Source organism: Amphiura filiformis, chromosome 16 (assembly GCF_039555335.1).
Source record: "Amphiura filiformis chromosome 16, Afil_fr2py, whole genome shotgun sequence".
Lineage (NCBI taxonomy): Eukaryota > Metazoa > Echinodermata > Ophiuroidea > Amphilepidida > Amphiuridae > Amphiura > Amphiura filiformis.
Window position 1 is genome coordinate 61,868,819 of NC_092643.1, and position 24,160 is coordinate 61,892,978.

At 36.5% G+C, this 24,160-nt stretch overlaps 1 protein-coding gene across 1 annotated transcript; it reads right to left on the reverse strand.

Annotated features, from left to right (window-relative positions):
• Positions 1–6,813: 6,813 nt before the first annotated feature.
• On the reverse strand, positions 6,814–19,155 carry LOC140136307 (squalene monooxygenase-like). The gene is made up of 7 exons (XM_072158033.1): positions 19,040–19,155; positions 17,826–17,922; positions 16,629–16,929; positions 16,182–16,400; positions 10,814–10,930; positions 10,512–10,611; positions 6,814–7,214 (listed from the first exon to the last, which is right to left on the reverse strand). The coding sequence occupies exons 1-7, from the start codon at positions 19,150–19,152 to the stop codon at positions 7,046–7,048; spliced, it is 1,116 nt and encodes a 371-aa protein (XP_072014134.1). The 5' UTR covers positions 19,153–19,155; the 3' UTR covers positions 6,814–7,045.
• Between the last annotated feature and the right edge of the window lie 5,005 nt (positions 19,156–24,160).

The following is a 24,160-nucleotide window of genomic DNA, read 5'->3' on the forward strand; positions in this document are numbered from 1 at the left end:
TAGTATTGACCAGTGCATTCGAATATTTGTATTTTGGTGTTCAATTCAGGCATTTTGAATTTGGTACCATTGAATTAATTAGGCTCTTTGAGAGACTTGTAGTGATAAATTGTTCTCAAATTTGGTGTTGATAGTTTTTTTTTTAAATTTTGAATTATGGATTTTAAATTTTAATATTTTGTGAAATTTAAGAGAGCATTGATTGAATTGCATTATTTTTAAAATTCTGTCATCAAGTTCATGGCTTCATCCGATTTATGACTAGACATTTCTGATGATTCAGATTCTGACGAAATAGAAATTCTGACGCGGTAAGATTAGGTTTCGCAGTTAAGCAAACTGCCAATAGTGACACTGAAAATACTAGTGCTAAACATAAAGAGAAACCCCATGAGTATGAAATGAAATTCATTCAGCATTCGATTCAATTACAGGTGCGGTCTCAAGCATATCCAATAGGATTGAAAAGTTAGAGAAAGACAAGTCGGCAGAGGTTTCATTTTCCTCTCTAAATTGTATCCAAAAAGATGAGTCCCCACCATGTGAACCTAATTTTAGGCCTAGAAGGGAAATTGTGTGTTATAGGCGTTTGGGGTTGATAGGAAACCTTTAAAACTAATAGACCTTCACCTTACAGACACAGTAATATACAAATTTTTGGAAACATTTATTGAAATTCATTTGTCAGATTCAAATACAATTTCCACTTCAGTAAATGGCGCTGCGGTAGAATGTTTGGTTGATACAGGTGCATCAATTAATCTCGTTGATTATGATTGGTTGCATACCAATTTGCCGTTAGTTCGTCACCTGATACCACAGGATTGATTAAATTAGCTTAAATTGCTTATTTCAGTCAATGGTGTAATTTTTCCGGTGCCTCTGAACCATGTATCATTTTGGGCAAAAAGTTTTTGAAAAAGCATTGCGCAATTATTGATTGTGGCAAAAGCAGCGCAGTCAGATTCGAGTTTTGGAAAATCAAGAAATTCCTCCTCTTACTCATTATATAGTTAGCGCAAAATTGTCCAATAATCTACCTGTACAAACCATTGGCCTCTGTCAAGGTGGTAGGCATATCACTGCTTCAGATATTTTGGTCGCTAGTACTGCTTCTAGTGTAATTGATGAATGTGCTCACCTGGTAGTACTGAATACAGGGCTGGATTTACCCTTTGGGGGCCCTGGGCCAGGCCAAAATTTGGAGGCCCAAACTCACTCTCCTATTAGACCTTATAGATATGCTCCACACATTCAAGCTGAGATCAGAAAACAAGTTCATGAAATGTTGGATTAAGATATTATAAGAGAGTCAACTACAACCATGGTCAAAATGTGTTCGGATACTTTATTGAAAACATACACTATATTATGGCCTTATTTCCGTATTTTTTTAACGTGATGAAATGGAGGTTTCTTTGGTGTCAAGCCTATACCTTTTCCTAACACCCCAATCCTCCTCACTTCCCCACCAATCGATGCTGGGTGCCACTAGGCGCGCGTGACCAAAAAAGTAGGATTCAACATTGATCGTTACCTTATTAAAACCGTCCCAACACTTATGGCCAGTATTTTAGCCCTTGGAGATTTCCTGTATGTATGATACCCAAGGCTGGTACTCCAGTACAGGTTGTAACAAAAAAACTACAATTTAGAAAATAGTATTAGGCAAACATGTGTTATGGCGCTATTTTCTTTCTATTTTTTAATCATTTAAATATATCGCTCCGCGGTCTTTCTCTCATCAATCACGCTCGCCTACGACCTTGTGTAGTCGATAGTCAGTATTGAAGGAGACGGACCGCAAGCGTACTCAATCCGTAATCTATATTATGTTGTGATACTTTGTTGATTTGATGATGCGGAATTAAAGATTATTTTGAAGTTATATTTTGTTATCCGTCTATTTCTTTTCCGAGTATTCAGCGAGTCTTTCCCCGTGAAACTGGGAGATCCATTGGCCATGTATCTGGTAGGATTTCTAAAACCAAATAACTGGCTAGCTCCATGGCATTGATGGATTTTATTAAGAAGCTTCACTTGATCGTTAAGGTAATTTCTTAAGCTACTACAATCAGACCTCAGAATTGTCATTGACTTACTAATCATGCTAACTGTGCGAACAATGTTGCCAAGAGAGATGATATTTTCTCAAAATTTCACAAATATTGTTCTCACACCCGAATGAATGTGCGATATTTTCTCGCCAAAAACTCAAAATTCCACAAATATTTTTCTCACACCCGAATGAATGCACATCTCTCTTGGCAACATTGTTCGCACAGTTAGCATGATTAGTAAGTCAATGACAATTGTAGGACGAATAACTTTCCTACTTCCATAGAGACCAAGCGTTTTACATTAAAATCTGCAATAGTATATCCCATGCATGGAATAAACAATGTCCCACATTCCTCAAAATGTCAGCCTCGAGGTAAAACAACATTATCTGTTGGGAATAATCTGTTTCAATAATCATAATAAAAAGTAGAGTTCATTTTTCAAAACATTTCCCTCTTGTACTCAAATATGTCCATAACAACGTATTCATGAAAGCAATCGAATTTTGCAAATGGAATGTTTTATTCAATTTGATGTAAAAAATGCTGAAACCTCGATAGTTCCCGGTCTGACTTTGAAAACATACGAAGAAAAAATAAGAAATATTTGCACATACAGAAATCATCTTTACTTTAGTCTGACATGAATCGGTGCGTCTCTTCTCGTTATATATATTTCTCAAGGTGTAACAAATCGTCTAAGGATTCACATTATCCGATCGGCTCATTCCCTACTCAGTGTTATAGGTATTTGACCGCCGAATAAGCCGATATCATCGAGTGTTTTTCATTCTTTGCAACCGTCGCGATCGGCTCCAACTTGCACCCATGAGCATTATTTATAGCTATGGATTATCACGTATGCGTATTTGAATTTCGAAAAAGGTATAATGCTTTGCAATCAGAGGCGGATTTAAGGAAAAGGGCCCTGTCAGCAAAATATCCCGGGGGCCAATAGTAAAGAGTTGAAATCAGGAGCGTGCCTGAATTTTTGTCGGGAGGAGGGCAAGAAAAAAATTTGGCCAGTGAGCATTAGTTCGGCCCAATGTTATGAGACATGTGCGCGTAGTGCGCGAATATTCATTCCATTTAATACTATTTGAAGTAAAAGTTGATACATTTGGTAAATTGCAATTCCACACTATTCTATACCCAAATCGAGGGTTTATCAGATTTGTGAGTGTTTAAACGGTAGGTACTAAAGAACAACAAGGAATATTTCCTTTTCTGTTTTTGCTTAATATTAAAGAAGCAAGCAAAATCCTAGATTAAAGTCCAGAATCAGTTTTAATATCATAATCTGACCTCAAGGAATAGGAAGCCAATACGTTAGTACGCGTGAATTTTGACATTAGGGGCGATGGGGTTGAAAAAAATTCTTAAATCCAGGACCTTTTGGCGACAAAATAAGTTTATGGCACAAATGTGCGCGAAGCGCGCGAAAGTAAACTGTTAAAACATGTTGCAAAGGGGGATTTATCCCCCATCCCCCATACAACCCACCGGATCTACGCTATGCACCTTAGGGCCCCTGGTCAGGGCCTGATCTGCCTTTTTGGGGCCCTGGGCCCGGCCAAAATTTGGAGGGCCCCAAACTCACTGTGAGGAAGGCATATACACTCAAGTGGCTTAGTTTGATTTGACTTACGTATAAGATTGCGGCGGAAGCATAACAATTTAGAGGGAGCCGAGCATTTTACTATGATATTTGCGGGTGAAGCACGGAAAAAAATCAGTCTGTTTTAGACCAAAATTAAGGTGAATTTTGCTATATACAGGGCCAGTGCGCGCTTTGCGCGGGCAAAATTTTACCCTATTTTGGTCCAAAACACGGTGTTTAGGTCTAAAAAAGCAAGATGCACAGGGCAATTTTGGGGGCCTCACATTTTGTAGGCCCTGGGCCTCGGCCCATCTGGGCCCTGTAGCCTATAATATTTGACATTATGAGGCTCATGTACCCATGAAAGGTACACTGCTTAAGTGCTGGGTGTACCAACTCAGCATGAACTGTATTTGCTTTAAATTACTTTTTTAAAACAAAGGGTCAAGTGGGCCTATAATATTTGACCTTTGGAGCTCATGTACCCATGACTAGTTATTGAGAAACGAATGGCCCTTGGTATTGACATTTGGGCCAAAACTGGCAAAATTCATATCTAAGGGGAAAGACCATTTAGGCCTATGTGTATCACGGTCCACATACGCGGTCCTTTGTAGTATTAGAGCCAGCTTTGATGATACCCTTATATCTAACATTGGGGCCCCTGGGCACATACTAGATGACCTACTTGTATTTTGAGAATGTATAATGCTCCAATTCGCAGTCCTGATTCTATAGAAATTGTATTCCCAAATATTAAATTTGGGCCCTGGGGCCCTTGACCTTTGACCTTTAGTTGGGGCCAAAACGGGCAAAGTGAAACTTTTCAAGAATCATAAATGCTGGCATAAATAAGCTTAAATAAAATGTCCTCTTGCATGCACGGACATATATATAACCTTTTCAGTACTATTCTACCCACCGCACCTTTGAACCTTGCAGAAAACAATTGAAGCAAAAAAAAAAAGCAGGGGGGCCCTTTGGCAAAAATAACAGGGGCCTTGTCAGCAACTGCTGACTTGCTGACAGCTTCAATCCGCCACTGTTTGCAATCTCACCAAACTTGCGGATTATTTCCCAACTTTAAGCTTGTCTTAATGTGATCCGCTCCCACGAAACCAGGAACAAGTAAATTTTTAATAGTTGTCGTCATCACTCAGTGCTCCAGGAGCACTACTTTGTTGATGGTAGTTCAGGCTTACGGTTGTGATAATTAATTTGTGCACAAGTTTTGTACAATGTAGTATCCAGTTACCCAGCGATGGAACCGAGCTTGGGATTGTCTAGCTATTTAGATGATTCTTACAAGGCCAGTTTTTGGCAAAAACAACAACAAATAAACAAAAATAGCAGTATCCCGGCAAACACATAAACCTTTTTAGTTTTCATCGTAATGTGTAGTGCTCATAAAAGTTAAAAGAAAACGTGTTATCAGACGTTTTCACAACATTTCTACATATACAATGTTTTCAAAAAGGTTTCAAAACTTTTTATCCTTTATGTTATTTGAAAGCTGACAAAACATTTCTATTTATGTGTGCTAGAAAATGGATTTACAATAACATTTAGGCAACATCAACATTGTTGAAATATTGTTTTGATAAAAGTTATTTTAAAAAGTTTTTCTAATCTTTTCTTGACTGGACATTTATATAATTTAAAACGTTGGAGAACTTTTTGGGAAAATGCTTTTTTGATGTTTTAATCACTATTTAGTGATTGCTGGAATAGTAATGTAAGTTTCCTCATATATAATTGACGAAACATATACCGTAAAACCTCGTCTACAAGCATATAGAATGCTTCTGATAAAAGCTAACTTGATCCAGGCGCCATTATGGAATTTGAGCAAATAAATTACAGATCCAAGCACATACAAACAAGTATTATTGTAAGACCAATCTATTGTATTGCCATATTTACGCATGTATCGTATTAATTTAGCTTTCATCAAAAACACTATATATGCTTGTAGACGAGGTTTTACGGTACTGTACTATTTTGGCAAGTCAAATATTCATCCAAAGTGCTACATAAAATGCATCCTTTTGTATGTACACGAGTAAGTTCATCAATAGTTTATAGTTCGAAAGCATGTGCCCAAGATCATTTATTTTTCTTTATTATCTTCAAATTTATATTATTGTCTTTCATTAAATTAATTATTGAATAATATCATATGGTTGTGCGCCCTTAATTTAAATTAAAAGAAAAAATCATTACCGGATAAGTTAAGCATTAATGAGCAGATTTGCATAATTTTGGCTAAATGTGGATTGATCATGATTATTAATGTTTTAACATAAAAATACTGCAAGTATACCACAGATTGGAGAGATCGAGTAATTTTTAATGATTTTAAGTAACCGTTTTCTTCGGTTTCTGAACAGAAACACTGGCATGATTTTGCATGAAATTAGGCAATTCCCGGACATCATAGACTTCGAGGGCCAGTCGTAAAAATCATTAGCTGATCATTTCTATGTCAGAAGGAAACAGTGGAATCATATACGATAATACCTTAAGATGCAAATGTCGTTCATAAAAAAAAAAAAAAAATATAAAGTACCGGACCAAAAATTAAAAAAACTTGAAACTAAACCATAATGATAGGACTTATAATATTTTCTTTTATTTATACTATTCGGTCAAAGCCAGGCAAAGCCCAATAGTGCTCAGAAGCTAATAAATTCAAGGGATACCATCCGGATATGACGGAACAGGGATATGGGAAGATGTCCGATTTTGGATGCAGGAGGAAAACCGGAGCACCCGGAGAAAAACCTGCGAGGACGAGCAACCAAACTCACATGTGGCAACGCCGGGAATTGAGCCCGGGCCGCAGTGGTGATGAGCGAGCGAGAGGACCACTACACTAATCCGTCCTTCTAAATATAGTCTTTTGTGAGCAATAGAGAGTGCCCGTGTTTTCAAGCGGAACGGACTACAATAGTGTTTATAACGTGATTCGCACCGCCGTATTCCTCATTCCTTTGATTTGGTCAATGACCCTATTGGTGCTACATTCTACAAAATAACATTTGCTAATTATTGCGCGAGTGTTGGTATTCTGAAAATTGTAAACGGAGTTTAGGTTTCCCTCCAAGATGGCGGGTAACCCAAAACACGGGAACTCTCTATAGTATCAAATGCTTTCGATTTATCCATAAGTATTCCTATTATAACATCCATTACAAATAAATGTATAAATTCCGTTTTGCATAATAGTATCGGGTTTGTAATGTCTCTCACTATGGCTGGTTTCATACTGACTGAGCGGCGTGACGCACGCGCATTGCAGACAAACTGACACAATCAAGGCTTGTGATCGTGGTGATTGGCTGATACGTCATACCGCAAGCGGCGTGAAAGTTTGACAGTGGCATTAGGCATAAGGTTCCATGATCTCTTTCATCATAGCGTTCCACTTTCTCCGAACTTTCATAGCTTCCCACACAGCATATAGATATGGCTGTGTGTCGTAGATCTCTTGAATAGTACCCTGAATTGTTCCATCAAGCATATTATTCACGGCCTTTGGATCGGTTATAGTCCTGTGAAAAAATACAGGCAGAAATATTAGACACGGTCGAATAATGAATCAAATAGTTTCATTTTCAATGATTCAAGAGCAAGTTACCGATTTCAACAAAATGTAGTTTATAACACTTCTCGTATCATTCCTTGATCTCCGGTGTACTGTACATTAAGCGAGATTAGAATCAAAACTGACGGAGCCTTTTACAAATATGAAGAACTCAGTTGGAAAAGCCCTTACATCACCTCTGGGTGAAATTGATATCGTATATTTCCTGTTTGGGAAATCTTAGGGAATTTCCGGAAATCTGAACTTAAAATGAATTATAAAATAGTTTTGTTTGACTATTTTGATGTATAATATAGGTTTTCCCGTCCAATTTCAAACTTTGGTCGTTCAGTTTAGTATAAGTGTCATTCCTTTTCGCGCGAAATTGAATGAACGCTTACATTCTCGATTTCAATTTAGCAAATGTGCAATCTATTTCATTTAATACGCATTCAAAATTCTAAATAGTGCACCCAATTTCGCACATTGTGCAGCAAATTTCGCAAATTGTGCAGCCAAATTCATGTAGCCTTGAATGTTCTTTACCTATTAAAACCAAAAGGAACTCTGTTTGGGTCACAATCCGGGGTCACAATGCTTGAAATAATCATTTTAATAATTAACAAAAGTTGTAGCTTCGGAAATACTCAAAATGGCGTTTTGCCGAATTTAATAAAAAATTTATATTTAAAAAAAGTGAATGAGATATTTTAATTTTTCCTTTTGATTTTGAAAGCATTAGTCAAGTTACAAAAAGTAGTGCCAAAGGCATGGGCTCGAATTCGATTGCAAAAGTGGTTTCTAGAAAAGGGATACATTTATTTAGTTGTAAAAGCCCTTACATCCACAGAAGGCGCGATATAAAATAAATAATAAAATAAATAGGAAGGCTTGAAAATTGCACCAAACCTATTCTTTTAGTTTCTATTCATCAGCACTTTATTCAAAACCAAAATGAATCAAATTGAACAAGTAATTTTTGCACAATTAAAAAAAGCTGTTTTTTCAAAAAGTCAAAAAGTGGATATAAAGGCTTTTGCAACTAAACTCTCATATACATCAAACATAAGCTGCATTATATTATGATCAGCTCATAATAGACGAGTATTATTCGGTTTTTGTTACTGCGCGCGTCCCAACTTACGACTGTGTAAATTCACAAAAGCACTCGTTAGTCAAGTAATACGTAAACTTCAAATTGTTCCGGTTGCAAGATTAATTTATCCAAATCAGAAGCTCTCTGGCTTGGTGCAAAAAAGGGGTCGTTACACTTCCCATTGTCAGATAAAGGTCTTTCTTGGAAAACAAACCAATTTAAAACATTAGGCATCCACTTTTCCTTGAATATTGATTCTATGTTTGATCTTAATTTTAAGGTTAAGCTTAAACAAATTGAGGGTACTTTAAATTGTTGGCGTTCTAGAAACCTTTCTATGATTGGAAAAATCTGTGTTATTAAGTCCCTTCTCCTGCCTCAACTTTTATTTTTATTTTCAGTTTTGTCTATCAAAATTCCTAAATCATTTTTAAACAACTTGAGAAATTGTTTTTCAAATTCATTTGGAATGGGGGTAATGATAGAGTCAAAAGAAAATGCTTGTGCAATGATTATTCATTATGTGGTCTTTGTATGATTGATCCTTATAATTTTGCCATTGCACAGAAAATGACTTGGGTTAAACATTTGCTTGACAATGACTATAAGTCTTTGTGGAAATCAATTGAGTTAACAAAATGGATGATTTGTATGGTGATATCCTGTGGCATTCATATGCTCCTGAAAGAGTGTTGAAACATTTACAGAGTTCTCAATTAGCCGATTCACTTAGAACCTGGTATTATTATAGGAAATTGCTGTTAAGTTATTGTTTGATGTTAGTTTTTCAGACCTTGGAGCTTGTCAGTCCTTATGGTATAATAAAAATATTAGATCAAAATCAAAACAGTACTTTTTTTACAAAGAATGGTGGGACAATGGTATTTTGTTTGTTAGTGACTTAATTAATCCTCCTCTCCCTGATTTTAAGCTTTTTGAAGAATTAGTCCTTGATTTTGATATTTCGCGCCGAGGTAGACAAAAATATAATTTTCTAATGAAAAATATTCCCAGATCATGGTTCGATAATCCAACCGCTGAAATTACTCATACTATTGTTTTTGATCGTATTGTAGAAGATCTTTTCAGAAATACAAAAGTTCCCAAGTACACTTATTTTGTTATGAATGAAAAGTGTATTCCTGAAAAGCGTATGAGTGATTGGAGTGAGTTGGTGGATGATCTTGAAGCAAGTTGTGATTCTTGCGAGGATTGGGAAATAATTCACCTTAATAATTTTAAATGTTCTATTGACACTCGTCTCCGTTCATTTTATTTCAAGATATTTCACAAGGCTATCGCCTTCAATGACTTTCTTTTTAAGATCAAAAGAAAGGATTCCCCAAATTGTTCCTTTTGTGATAAGATGTCTGAGACAACTGTTCATGTGTTTTGTGACTGTGAAGTTGTCAAACCAATTTGGAATGAGCTTATTTCTGTAATTGTTAACAAACATGATATTGATTTTTCCTGTTCAAAATTTAATAAAATGTTTGGTGTCCCAGGTGATAAATTCCTTACTCATTTATTCCTGATTTTAAAATATTATATTTATATTTGTAAATTTCAAAATAAAAAGCCAACTTTTATTGGATTTAGGGCCCATGTTAAATTTAATAGGAAACAGAATACTTTATTGCCAAGGGAAAAGACAAGCTTTCTGCCCATTTCCGTAAATGGAGGTTTGATTTGTAATTTTGCTGTATCTATTTCATTAAGTTTTGATGGCTGCATGATCCATGCTATGAGGTATGCTATGATTTTTCAACATTTGTTGCTGGATTGTATCACTAGTGTTAATTAAATTTGTGCAATTTTTTTTTTTAGGTGATCTTTTGTGATTTTTTTTTATGATTGCTTTGTAATTCTTTTTTGTGTGATATCTTATAAAAATAAAAAAACACCGAAACACGCGTAGATTTTGCGCCAAGCTGTTTGTACGCAATAATACATCAATCCTATGGCGTCCATGGAAAATGACTGGTAATGTAGATTATATAACATTAAAAATCAACCCAATACATGATGTTATGAGTCCCGCCGATTTTGGCACAAATCATTTTTCGGCAATGTTCCTATGAGATTTTCTAAATCCGATCGATTTGTGGCACATAACCCTGTGACCCTATGACGCTACGCCACTGACTAATGGTTTTATACTATACGTACCCTCCAAATAAGCCAGATACGTCATTCGGTTTGGATCTCTCTTCCTCCGGTACGCTTCGCAAACTTTTGATCATGAACTGTTGCATCTTTATTATGCTTTCTGGTAGGAAATTCATAAGGAAGAAATAAAGATGACTTTAGCAATTCACCTTTACAGTAAGCCCTTGAGGGTAGGCCTGAGATGTCGTCATTTAACGTCAAGTATATCCCATGGAATCAACAATGTCTCACATTCCTCAAAATGTCAGCCTCGAGGTAAAACAATATTATTTATTGGGAGTAATCTGTTTCAATAATCTTACCATCATTAAGACTGAAAAGACGAGTAGATAACTCAGCCATAACATTTAGAGCATACGCCCAATCTAGTCGTTCCTTGTGGAAGCGAAGCTTTTGTTCGTAGATAGCTTTATCATCGGCTGAAAAAAGACACATTCCGACTAACATGATTAAGGTAACGTCGGTAAAGAAAAAGACTGTATTACATCATTCTTACCACCGTCATATAATTTTTTTATACTCGATGTTTTGAGTGCATTTTGCCACAGTTGCAGCGGCAAATATTTGTGACAGAAATGTGCCACAGCGCACGGCTGTTTGATGTATACAGAATTGGCTTCATTATTAACTAAATGCAAACTATAGATGGCGCTAATGGTTAATACTGCCATTAAAACAGTTGGAATAGGTGAAACAAGCAACAAGGAAATTTTATAAACATTTTATCAAAAAATAATAGGAATTATTTGTATTAAAAGCTTGAAACAGTAATTTCCAGTAACTAAATAGCGCCACCAATTTTGTCATTAATAGATACATTTTATATACGAAAAAGCTATAAAAATGCTATAAAATAAAAGTGAATAATTTTGTAACAGAGGGAAATTAAAGTTGAGAATGACTCAAAAGCCTCTGTATACATTAGCATGATATCACATTTAGCTGTTTAAGCCTAAAATTTGGCTGTACATGATGTTTTGTTTCAAAAATTAATAAATGATCCCATCAAACAACCGTGAGCGACTTATTTGAGCGGGAAAACACAGCAGTGTACCGAACATTATAGCTAGAAAACGTTTTAATTACACCTCTTACATAATGAGCTAACGGTGCAAACTGATTGGTCAATTGCGTACGACACAACAAAACTAGATTTAGCTACCACCAGCTGATCTACGAAATAAACTATCAACTCACTGGATAATATTTTCTGCTATTTCCCTACAACCTCAATCCCAGTGTCAGTGTTTGGCGTTAGAATTTTGCACGTCGGATCCGTATTGAATGTAATATTTTCACTGCTATGCTATTTCATTAAAAAAAATCAATCTTTATAAGCTTACCGTAACTTTGAACTTGATTGTGGAATATTGGATCAATAAAGAATGGCAAGTTAATTTTCATTTATTTGAATTACATGTAAGATAACTAAATAATTGGCACCATAAGCTCACAAATATGTAAGAGGTGTAAAAAACAAATGCTGCTTGGTATAGGTTTAATCGGGGAAATAGGTCAAACTAGTTTTCCTCGGTACTGCTACAGGCCTATCACATCCTACTGGCTCGGGGTTTTAGGCCCGTAGCCAGTACCTCGGGTATTTTCCCGATGTCTCCGCTAACCATGTAGTATGTGTATGATATAGATCACGGGGATATTAGCCTTAGGATTATTGTTCGACTGGACTATGCGGGAATATTCGGGCCCGAGCCCATACCGAGCCCTTTTCCATTGCTAAGGTAATGTTGACGAAAATTCCCCCCCCCCCCCGTAGTGCCGCCACTGAACATAACCCTGACCCTAATTTTAACTCTAATTTTAACGTAAATTGACGAAACTATAACTTTAGCCCTTTTCGGAATAATGCCCCTCTCGAACTAGATGTCCCCGCCCGTCCTCCTCAACCCCTAACTTAATACTCAATTGCTCGCTCACATTCAATAAGTATCAAAATTGACAAAAAACTAATTCAAAATGTGTGTTTTTAAGCACTTTTTTGTGTCCCCCATGCTAAATCGGTAATTTGTACACCCTTTGACGTAAACTTAAAGTATAAACACGTAAAGGATTATACATGATCTAATCATCCCGGCTGGAAGATGTTGAGGAAGGCTCGTATACTATACATCACGCTCATACGTTATATGACAATTTGACGTACAATCACGTATGTGATGCATGAGATGCATGGAGCTAGTATGGTAACTGATCGTCACACACATTATTGTCATGGTATTATATATTGTAATTGTATACGTCAATTTCGTTCAGTTTGGTTCAAACGGCTTATAAAGTTTTACTTTACACGGAAGGGGAAACTTAGCAAAAAACAATTAATTTATAAGTGTAAAATGGGGGAGGTGGGTTTTGCCTAACCGAAAGGGGGGAACAAATAATATTTTTAAAATTATAAGTAAGGCGAAGAAAAAAAGAAACCCTGTTCTACGGTCGGTGTTTTTTTTAATAACCCAAAAAATCACCAAAATCTGTAAATAATTTGCAATTTGAGAAAATCCCCCCCCCCCCAAAAAAAGGTCCTGAAATTTCCGAAATTTTGGTCGGCATTAATTTGTGCAGGAAAAAATAATAAATACATTACGTTTGGGAATTGGAAAGAACCTTCTGTTAAATCATGCATGACTCAATTACAAATCTCTACATCCGTTTCTTCTTGTCTATTGATATTTTGAATAGTGTTTATCTTTCCCTAATAGATAGCGCCCTGATCGATTCTTCCTGCATATAAATATGCTTCATTTACATTACATTACAGAGATCGGACACTAATCCCTACCATAACAAACCATGTATAGACTCTACATGCAAATACAGGTGATATAACAGGTCTATATTACAGGATTAGATTAGTAAACTATGATCTATTTGCAAGTATTATATTGATTGAGCAGGAAAGATTTGATACTATTTTTTTGTATAGTAGTCTAGTTGCCGGCGTGCGTTATTTCTTTCTGCAACCATAATGGGCCACAATGCGATAACACATAGTACATACATGTAATTAATAGGCCTATGAGGCTAGAGTTTATTACCATTATTATTTCCTCTTACTTAATAAAAAAAAAAGAAATCGATAGAATTAAAATTCTATAACGGTTTACCTGGGGTTCGAACCCACAACCTTTGTATCCATAGTCTAATGCCTACACGACTGTGCTATGATTCGTTGTGCCAGAAAGGTGTTTGTTTATGATACTTATTGATTACGGAATAAACTAGTATAATAAATACGAATACAATCCTAACCCTAACCCTAATCCCTAACCCTAACCCTAACCCTTACCCTAACCCTAACCCCTAACCCTAACCCTAACCCCTAACCCCTAACCCTAACCATAAGACCCTAACCCTAAGACCCTAACCCTGACAATAATGAACCTTGCCTCGGACTATGCGGTTAGTGATATATTGCGGCCCATTATGGTTGCAGAAAGAAATTATTTATGTCCTCTTTTGCACAATTACTGTATTTTTGTGGGACCTGAATTTTAAATTTTTATGATGATGACATAGACTCGCTTGCCAATGTATATTGAGGACTGGCTTACGCCATTTTGGATGTCAATGGGAAATACACACTTAACGATTTGCGCCGGTTAGAAACTTGAAAAAAATATTTAAAATTTCATCAATGTATATAAATGTGGTACCAACTGTATTGTGCTTGATAATTTAAGACTCGGTTGAAACAAAATTAAGGATCGAAAGCATTTAAGTGTCCAAAAGGCAAAATTATCGTCAAAGTTCTGCCGAAATCGGCACCCTTGCGAAGGGTTCAGAATTCGAATCGGGAACGAAAATATCCGATCTTTGCGATCAAAAACACAAAATTACAACTTTAAACATACTATTGGCAAAAGACATTATTACCAAACAATATAGAATAGAAAATTTGACATCATTTTCTCAAAATAATGAAAAAATTTGCTCACTAGACATCGAAAAAGTACGCAATCCAATTCCCGTTCAAACGCGTGGGAAACTGAAAGTGCATAATCGTGACTAATGATGACATGTATGATGCAAACTCATAGGTGTTGTGCGTTTGGCAAGTTGGAAGGGGTGGCGGTTCAAAATGACCCCATAGGATTATAAAATTGCTCAAATACCTCTTTCAAATATATCAAATTATTTACATAAATAAACAAAAACAAATAAATAAATAAATAAATAAATAAATAAATAAATAAATAAATAAATAAATAAATAAATAAATAAATAAATAAATAAATAAATAAATAAATAAACGAAAAAATTGAACAAATTTTAGCGTAGCATTAAAATCATAAATATAACCATTGCTGGCAGGAGGACTCGAACCAACGATATTGATATCAGCAGTCTGATGCTCTACCATTGAGCTAAATGACAGCATCTAGTGATGAGAGTCGAGTTTTTAGCTTATACAGTGTTTGTCTGTGATAATGTCGCCTCGTGAAAGAAAGAAATATAAAATCTCAATTTGTAATTTAAATTTATTTGATAATTTTCTAACCTATATTTTCTTTCGAGCAGGGACAAATATTTCCCCTTTTATCTAATTTGACCGCTATATAAGAATCTATTTCTTTTATTACTGATTTAATTCCGCGATTTGTTCCATTAAGCAATATCAAAGATTAATATCACACATCTCACAACAGATATTTAGTTGGTCTAGTGGTCAGTGCTGTTTAACCGGGAGGTACCGAGATCGATTCCCACCTCTGCCTGCAATTTTTTTTAAAGACTGGGAAATAATAACCTGACATTCGCCGCTGACATTCGTACTTCAGAAGCGGAGTTATAACTTGTTAAACTTTGCTCCTTCCGTAAAAGGGTACATTATTTTGGCACTACATTATTTCTTTTTTTTTTTTTTTTCACATTGCTGGTATTAAATATCAAATGGTCATAATTGGCGGTCACTTCAAATCATCCCCAACTGAACTAGGTTCAGGAATTTCCTCTCATTGTTAACTGTTGGTTAACCCACCACTTGAGAATAAAGGACTATGATAGGTGCAACAGGATTACCTACGGGATTATCTCAAGGATATAATTCTGTTCTCCATCCTTTTCTTACATCTTCTCTAATATGTGCTAGTGTCAATGGTTATTGTTAAAAGGCAATAAGGTGTGTAATTGCAATATTTCCTCTGAATAGGAAAGACTTTCTACATCGAGTTATGTATGCTGGTGGTTCGCAATACTGTTATTTAAGAGAAGGTATCTTCCAAATCCAAATCCAAATGAAATAAATAAATAAATAAATAAATAAATAAATAAATAAATAAATAAATAAATAAATAAATAAATAAATAAATAAATAAAAATTAGTTATGTTTGTACATGGGGTGGGGTGCTGTGCAATAATCATGATCCTTCGATATCCATGATTTATCCTTGCAAATTTATAGCATCGAACCTCCAGCCAATGTTCCTTGCCAGTGCTAGCCACGAAACAAGGTCACAACTGTAGCCACTCCCTCAATGGTCGCCATTTCAGTGATTGACAGTGATGTAATGCAAATATGGTGCTGGCCATCTGGTCACGTGCGCATTTATAAAAGCGCATTATATATATATATAACCGAAGTCTACTGTTTATATAAGTACTGTACCCTCTCCGCACGCAAACATATACTATACTATCTTTGCCTTTACACTTACTGAGATCTTTGACATTAGACAGTGCATTCCACCAATAACACACGTCTTTGAGTGCTACTGTCATTCCACACGCATTTATAGGATGTCGGTTGTTAAACGCATCGCCCAGCACTAGAACCCCAGGAGTACTGTCCACATTTGCCGCCATGCTTTTTGTTCGTACAGACTGAACTCTTGAAACAGACTTGGCGCTTCTAAGGTAGGATTCTTTCATGTGATCTGATAAGTAAGAGGCAAGTTACATCATGAAAGTAGCAAGAATTTTGTCTACGAAAAAATAACAATACTAACAGATATTACAATTGCAATAGACCATTTCTATAATTGGCAATTTTCTACCGTTGATGGGGTGAACATCGATATAATGACCTTCTTGTGTTCGATTTCGTTATTTTATAATCACCCACATAGGAATGGTATATAGGTTTAAGAGAGTAGTGCTATTACCTGGAGCAAATGGTGCTACCTTCTCCTCAACAAAGTTATTCAAATCTGATGGTGTAGGTCCATTCACGTAGATCATTGACCGAATCTCACGTTTGTTTATATAAAATACATTCCATTGCGCGTGAAGAGTTCCAACGACAAATTCAAGGCTGTGCTTTCCAAATCCTTCGCCAAATTCATGATCCTTGAGCATGAGAGCCAAGCAGCATGATTTGCTGGTTGGTTTGTAAGTGGTTTGAAATTCACTTGACAGATGAGGGTAGTGCCCATCACTAACTACAACCAATGGGGCTCTCATCTCCTGTGGAAATATTAAATAGACCATTTTGGTAATTCCCGAAATACTTTGCGATCTAAACCAAGACTACGTCATCGTCGATGCGCAGTTCACCGTGCGCAGTGACGATCTGCGTATCGACTCACTGTTTCTTTGCAAATGATTATGGAAATCACCGGAAGGTAGATTGATGAAACTTTAAACATGCCATTCAGTAAATGTTATGGCCCTAGCAACTTCTTCTTATGGAACTATTTCTTTATCAATACAACTCATACTAGCTACGCTCTCCTGACCTTAGCTTGCGTGAATCACTATTGATTTTCACCATAATCATATATGTAAGTCTTTTTGTGTGCTGAATGTAGACTAGTAAATTGGAGTAAAATAATGGGTACACAAAATTGGAGCACCAACATGACCAATGTTTTTGCTTGCTTGTGTCTCTAAACACCCTCCTGAAAACATATCAAAAAAGGGCAAAAAGGAAGTAAGGGAAAAATGCTAATTTGAATAAAACAAAAATGACCACTAAAGCAGGGCTGAAATTTCAAATTGGGTGAATATGTATAAAACCATCTAATTGTATTGCTCTCATTATTAGGATTCAGAAAAAGTATAGTTTGACCTATCTGCGATGTACAGTTCTTGAGTTATATGAATCAAGGTCAAATGTCAAGTGTTGGTCTCTATATGGGTAAAAAATAAAACAATGCCCCAGTGGCCTATCCAGAGGTGAGGTGGGGGCAAGGGGGCAACCTTTCCCCCTATGAGAAGTCCCCCCGTGGGATACTGGCCGCCCTGAAATTGAATATTTTACAATGTTCGTCAAGTTTTGGTCCCCCCTTGAAATCTGCCTTGCCCCTTTGCCAAGCGTCAGCTTCTCTTTTTCAAAGAGGTAATACGAAATATTTATTTACCTCCATATTATCCTGTCCTTTTCGTCGATACTTGACACCGACCACACGTCCGTTTTCTTTCAGAAGTTCCTTCCCAACACCTTCTATTACTGTCACTCTAAGAATAAATATTTGAAAATTAAAGTTTAAACTGATACCAGTATAAAATAGTAAATAGTAGATCTTTTATTTCCATGGTCAATTGAAGTGCTTGTTTTCCGACACAAGTCTTTTCGACTTAATTATGTTAATTAGGTTTAGGATAAATAGCGCCCCTTGTTCTAATTTAGTTAATAATGACTCACTTTTCTATCACACCAGACAGCGCTGCAGCGATGCAAGACACATTAATATAAAGCAATTTAGCAACAATTGGGAACTTACAGCTGAGAAAGGAACATCATTATAACACCTTATATTTACTACAATAAGCGATCCGAATTACTATTTACTTTTACACAATTATAGGGCGCAATATTGAAACCGCGACCACAAAAACTGAACCAAAATTACTCGCCCCCATCCTCCTCCTTCGAGCTGCCACAACTTCTTGCCCTCCCCTCCCCCGTTTTGGCTTGTAACCCCTTCATAATACACCACGGTGGTATTATTGCACAACCCCAACAAGAACTAATTGTAATAAAAGAGAATTGACCAACTGAATTCGAACAATCATTAACATGAAAATTCATCTGTATTGGTAATCCATATATAGAAAGATTTTAACTCTTATTCGTATTCATATAGACCTTTCATAATTGTCATTTTCCGCTATTAATGCGTTGAACATTGAGAAGGGTATCACATAATTATAAAATAACTACAGGTCAACAAGGGCGTGATATCGATGTTCACCCCAAGAAAGGCAGGAAAGTGCAAATTATAGGAAAGGTCTATATAGGTTGTGGGAATGGAATCTTCTTCGGGTAAAAACACACCAATTTTGCTCGAAAATGGGCTTTTGTTCATCGTAGTACCGACTTAGCTACTACGATACAGGGTGTATCAAAATGATTGGTTCCCATCAACCTTGATTATGGACATGACTGTCACATCAAAATTCAACATAGGATCCATATAATTTGTTGGTTAATGTCATAAACAGTCACATAATAATAAATTATGGTTATTTCAAGAAGACCTTATGTGAGATTTTCAATAAACACCAAAACGGATTTGTACCATTCATTTTGATACAGTCTGTATCAGAAGATCTTAAAAATTATTATACTCACGATTGCTGAGACAAAGCTTTCTTTCTGAGGGCACCAACCAGTGAGCTGTGACGCATAACCAACATGCCTGGTTCCGGAAGTGTCACAACGGCTGGTTTACCACCAAGTCGCATGTCATAAAAGCATATTCTTTTATAAAGTTTCCATCCACGTCATCTAAAATATCTATGATATTGATAAAATTATAGTTATATTGATAAAATAATAGTAATATAATTGATAAGGAAAAAAGCTGACTTAAATATTTTTTCAAAAAGTAGAAAATGTCGGGGTTAGGGGCGGAGTAGTAGTGCTTACGATGTAAGCACACCAAAAGAAGAGGGATATAGAGTGATCAATGATTTTCAATCATTTGAATGTTATTCTTCTGCTAGGTAATCCCTAGTCCTTTATCTTTTATATGAGTTTAGTCTTCAATGTCCAGTCGTCAAATTAATCAACTGTTTCTCAAAGTCAGAGTGGCAATGGACCCTTTTAGTCTCACCCATGGTTGACGGGCAGGTCAAATCCAGGACATCTTGCTGTTGGGTCACTAATGTGTGTAGAAGACTAGATGTTGAAATTACGCAAATCCTTGGTATCGGTGGTGGGACAGATGATGTAAGTTCCTTCCCACAAGAATCAAAGGGGTAAGGGCATTTCGTTTTTTGTTTTGAAGTCCCAAGACAAGCCAGGGAGCTCAAATAGGAACACAATACTTTTGCTGAGTAAGCAGTTGGACAGCCGCATCTATAAAACATTTATAATTTTATTTACCTTTCATTCCAAGTGTTTCTAGAGTATTAACACCAGCGGGCAGTAGACCTTCTCCACGGAATGTGTCATCTATTCCCAAATTCTTCTCAATCATCACAACTTTTCTGCCGTCCATACCACATCGGGCGGCAAAAGTCGCCCTGTAAAACCACCACCAATGACTATTATGTCGGCATCCGAGTCGCTGAATTTAGGCGGGGGATTAATCTTGAAAAATCGAATGAGAAAAGGTAAAGGTACAGATGCTGAAAATAATTGCTTTAATACGGTTTATCTACTAGTATTGTTAACAATTTCCTCAAAAAAGGGTCCACCTTGGGAGTCTCAAAATCGTGGCTGTTTGTCTATGTATTCAGATCAGCCTTTAATATGTGTTTATGGCCATATGCCCAACGGTGTGTGTGTACGAGTGGTCTAAGTAGTTTTTGGCAAATCGAAAGGGGCCGGGGGGGGCAAGCGATTATTTGGCACAATTGTTTTTGGGCACATTTCAAAACAGCATTATAGAAACATAGCAGGAAAAATATGCAATATGTCCAGCTCGGTCCGCTCGCATCACATGCATTATTAGGCAATCTTAAAAGTAAGAGTTTTACAATAGGGTTCCAATCGAATTGTTTGGGGCGTGATTTTGGTTGACATTTTTAGACTTGCAGATTCTACACTGCAGCATAGCACATTATCAATATGGCACTATAAACATGATTTGATATATGAATCTTATCTTAGGCCAATTACAATCCTTAGTTTCCTGTTTCCCTCGCGCGTCCAAAATCAAGAATGGAAAAATATTTATATAAAAGGTATTTTCATCTTTTAATTGACTTTTTAATTACTTTTATTTGCTAATATCTGTTTTTGATCATCTCAACTTTGATTATGAATATAAAACAAGAGCATTGTAGGGTCCCCTACTAATATTAATGTAAAAAATCAATTATAAAGGTAAAATAATTAAATCCGTAGTCTTAGTCAAAATGACCAAATAGATGTTGATAATAGTCACGACCACATTTTCAAAATAAAGAAAGTAATAGATAATTAATAATTTAATTAATAGATAATTAATAAGGTAATTAATAATTAAAAGTCACCTCGTCCTTTATTTTCAAACTTGAAACAGGAAACTAAGAATTAATTGTGAAGGGCCTTACCTTCGGCAATGTTGGCACATGTATGCCTCTACGTGACGTCATGATGTATTTGAGCAACGCTATTACACTGACAATACCAACAACACCAGCTACTGTGGTAGAATTTACTGATGGGGTCATCGCCATTTTATAGTAGACCTATTGCTGTTAACGTCTGTAGCTGCTAGAAACGATGAATTCAAAGTCCCGTAAGGAAAAATCAGGAAAAGTATACTTCTTTCACGTGAAGTTGGATGAGAATCCTTCCAAATGCGTTGCTTTATGGATCATATCAAAATAAATTGCGCATTTCCAATACTTCAAACTCGGGATATTATAATTATATGGTTATTGAGCTGTGTGAATTTGTACTCTTTAGCTGACTCTTGGCCAACTAGTACTATGATTAATATTTAGATCAGAGCACGTATAGGTTCAAATTCGGGGTGAAGTATATGTATACGCAAATAAATGTTGTTACCCAGGGACTACATAAACAAAATAAGCATAGTTTTAACACCCATTCAACAGTCTAGTAATGATAAAATAAAAGCTAAACCCTAGGGAGTGCTCCGAAATGCTGGCTGTGTGTGGGTGGATGATTAGGCCCAGGAGCCAAAACGTTAGACAATTAATGAGATTAGAGTAAAAGCAAATTAAAAATGTATCTATGGCTGTGAGAGCACCTGTGGCTGTGAGAGCACCAGCAGCATGATAGCGATACTATTTGTTTGACCTTTGATGTCATGCTATACCACGTTTAAGCCCAATCTGTCATACTCAAACGTTTGGCCCCATATGTGACCGTACACCACGAATGAGCCGTAAATGTCCTCAATTGTATTCTGAGTTACAGTGTAAAATGCACACTGTAACTACTCAATAAAAAATAACTTTACACACCAAATTTTTCAGCCAATTGGCACACAGGAGAGTAGACACACCCCCATTGGTTCTTTTGTCTGATTGCTTCTGACCTCGAATGACCCCAATTTTCATTCAACTAGTATGAAACTTCTGTCCATTAGTTTGTCAAATTTTTCAAATTAGATTCAAGCTTTATATCTTATCTTTCTAACAGTACCAATCATATAGGTCGACTGTTACCTCAAATCGTCGACTTTCTTGTTAAAATTGTGCATGTAGAAAAGTTAAAAATATCACATGAGACCATCAACTGCATCTCTGACAGTATTGATTTATGCAAATTTTCATTCACAACAATATAAACTTTATTGATTAAGTGGATTAAGTCATGGTCATAAACGTGTAGAGCTATTGATTTGACTCAACCGCTGCAAGGTCGTGACCTACTGTTCACTACATTTAAATTTTAACATTTATAATAATGTAATAAATATTTATTTAGTTTTATTTAAGTGCTTTGACAGTATATTAAAAATAATTTGAGTTTATTTAAATATTATTTAAAATATTATTTAAAAACTCATGCAAAATTGAGAATTGTTTGTAATAATTATTATAAATACACGTGTACGAGCCTCTTGACTTTATTACAGTCAGTATAGGGACTAGTTACACTGTGAAATGGGCATGAAGGTCGTATTCATAGGTACCTCGATTTGGTGCTACGTGTACCTCATTTAATGAGATACACGTAGCACCAAATTGAAATACCTATGAATATGACCTTCATGCCCATTTTACACTGTAACTCAGAATACAATTGAGGACATTTACGGTTCATTCGTGGTGTACGGTCACATATGACCTTTGACCTTAAGTGACCTCGGTTTGGTTTATTTCATGCTCCTGTGATAGGCCTTATGGAGAATTTCACCAAGTTAAGCCTAATCGGGCGAACTTTGAAGCCCCTGATTGACATTTGACCGGATGACCTCGATTTATTTTTTATATGCTCCCCTTATATGAAGAATTCCACCCACCAAGTTTAAGTCCAATCGGGAGAAGTCTAAAATTACAACCATAGATGACCTCGGTAGACCTCGATTTTATTTTATGCATATATTCCCCTCATATCGACGATTCCATGCACCCACCTAGATTGAGCCCAATCGGACAAAGTTTAAATTGTTGACCTTTGACCTCGGATAATCTTTAAAACCACCCGTCAACATGCTGCGCCCAGTACCGATCGAGAGGCAGGTTTTGGTAAACGTCATCTCTTTAGTAAAATCTCGAGACCTCAAATCTATGAACGACTCCGTGTTATCGAAGAGGTCATAATAACCTAAAACTCTCGTATTGACACAACTGTACAAACATGTTCATGTATATTTTAATTTTAACTCGCTCGCTCTGTGTCAGGTCGCGCACTGTAGCGCTGCTGTGGTCTTCACAAGAGTACGTCATCTCACTCGATCTGATGCCAAGTGTGTTGCGCCTTGCATTCCTGGGTTAGAAACCAGCTTCACGTACGTGTTGGTGGACGCCTCATTGCTCGTCGGCCTTTCATATCCCCTTGCAAAATGTATTTTCTACACGTACACCTCCATGTTTCCTGACAATATGGCCAAAGTATACTTCAGCTTTCTTTCCATTATGCCGTTTTTGGTAGACTTGTACCAATCTTGTAGAGAATCCAGGAATTTGTTATTCTGTCTTTCCATGTCACTCGCAGAGGCCTCCTGTAACACCACATCTCAAAAGTATCAACTCTTTTCCTGTCATTCTTGGTCATAGGCAAAGACTCGCATGTAGCAATGGAAAACAAAGTTGCACGAAGTAGGCGTACCTTGGGGCAACCGTCACTCAGAAGACCCGTTATTCAGAAGGCCCACTATTCAGAATACCCGTCAAATTCTGAATAGCGGGCTTGTTTTCATTTAAAATGACCCGCTTAACCAGAAGACATGCTACTCAGAAAACTCGTTAATCAGAAGAGGAAGTCTACGCTCTCTGCATGTCTCAATCACATTCCTGATATTGACAATTTGGTCTCTAGTCACCCTTCCTTCACGAAATCCTGCCTGCTCAATCTCATCAGATATTTCTTGCTCCATTTTGTTCTCCATTCTCTTGATGATGATCTTCGGAAGCTCTTTACTTGCGTGACAAATCAGGCTGATGGTCTGGTGATTGGCGCACTCTTTCAAATTTACCTTCTTCGGCAGCGGAATAAATACTGCCCTGCACTAGTCTCTCGGCCATTTGTTCTTTTTCCAGATGATACAACATAGACGCCATATTAGGTCGATCCCTTCTTTCCCAGTTACCTTCCACAACTCTACATTATCAATGCCAGGTAACT

Excerpts from the sequence above, each read along its gene's own strand:
- LOC140136307 (XM_072158033.1), bottom strand. The coding sequence starts at position 19,152 with ATGCGACTTGGTGGTAAACCAGCCGTTGTGACACTTCCGGAACCAGGC. Across the intron at positions 16,401-16,628 it reads GGTAGCACCATTTGCTCCAG|ATCACATGAAAGAATCCTAC; the intron begins GTAATAGCACTA and ends CTTACTTATCAG. Across the intron at positions 10,931-16,181 it reads GTCTAATGTCAAAGATCTCA|CCGATGATAAAGCTATCTAC; the intron begins GTAAGTGTAAAG and ends GTCTTTTTTCAG.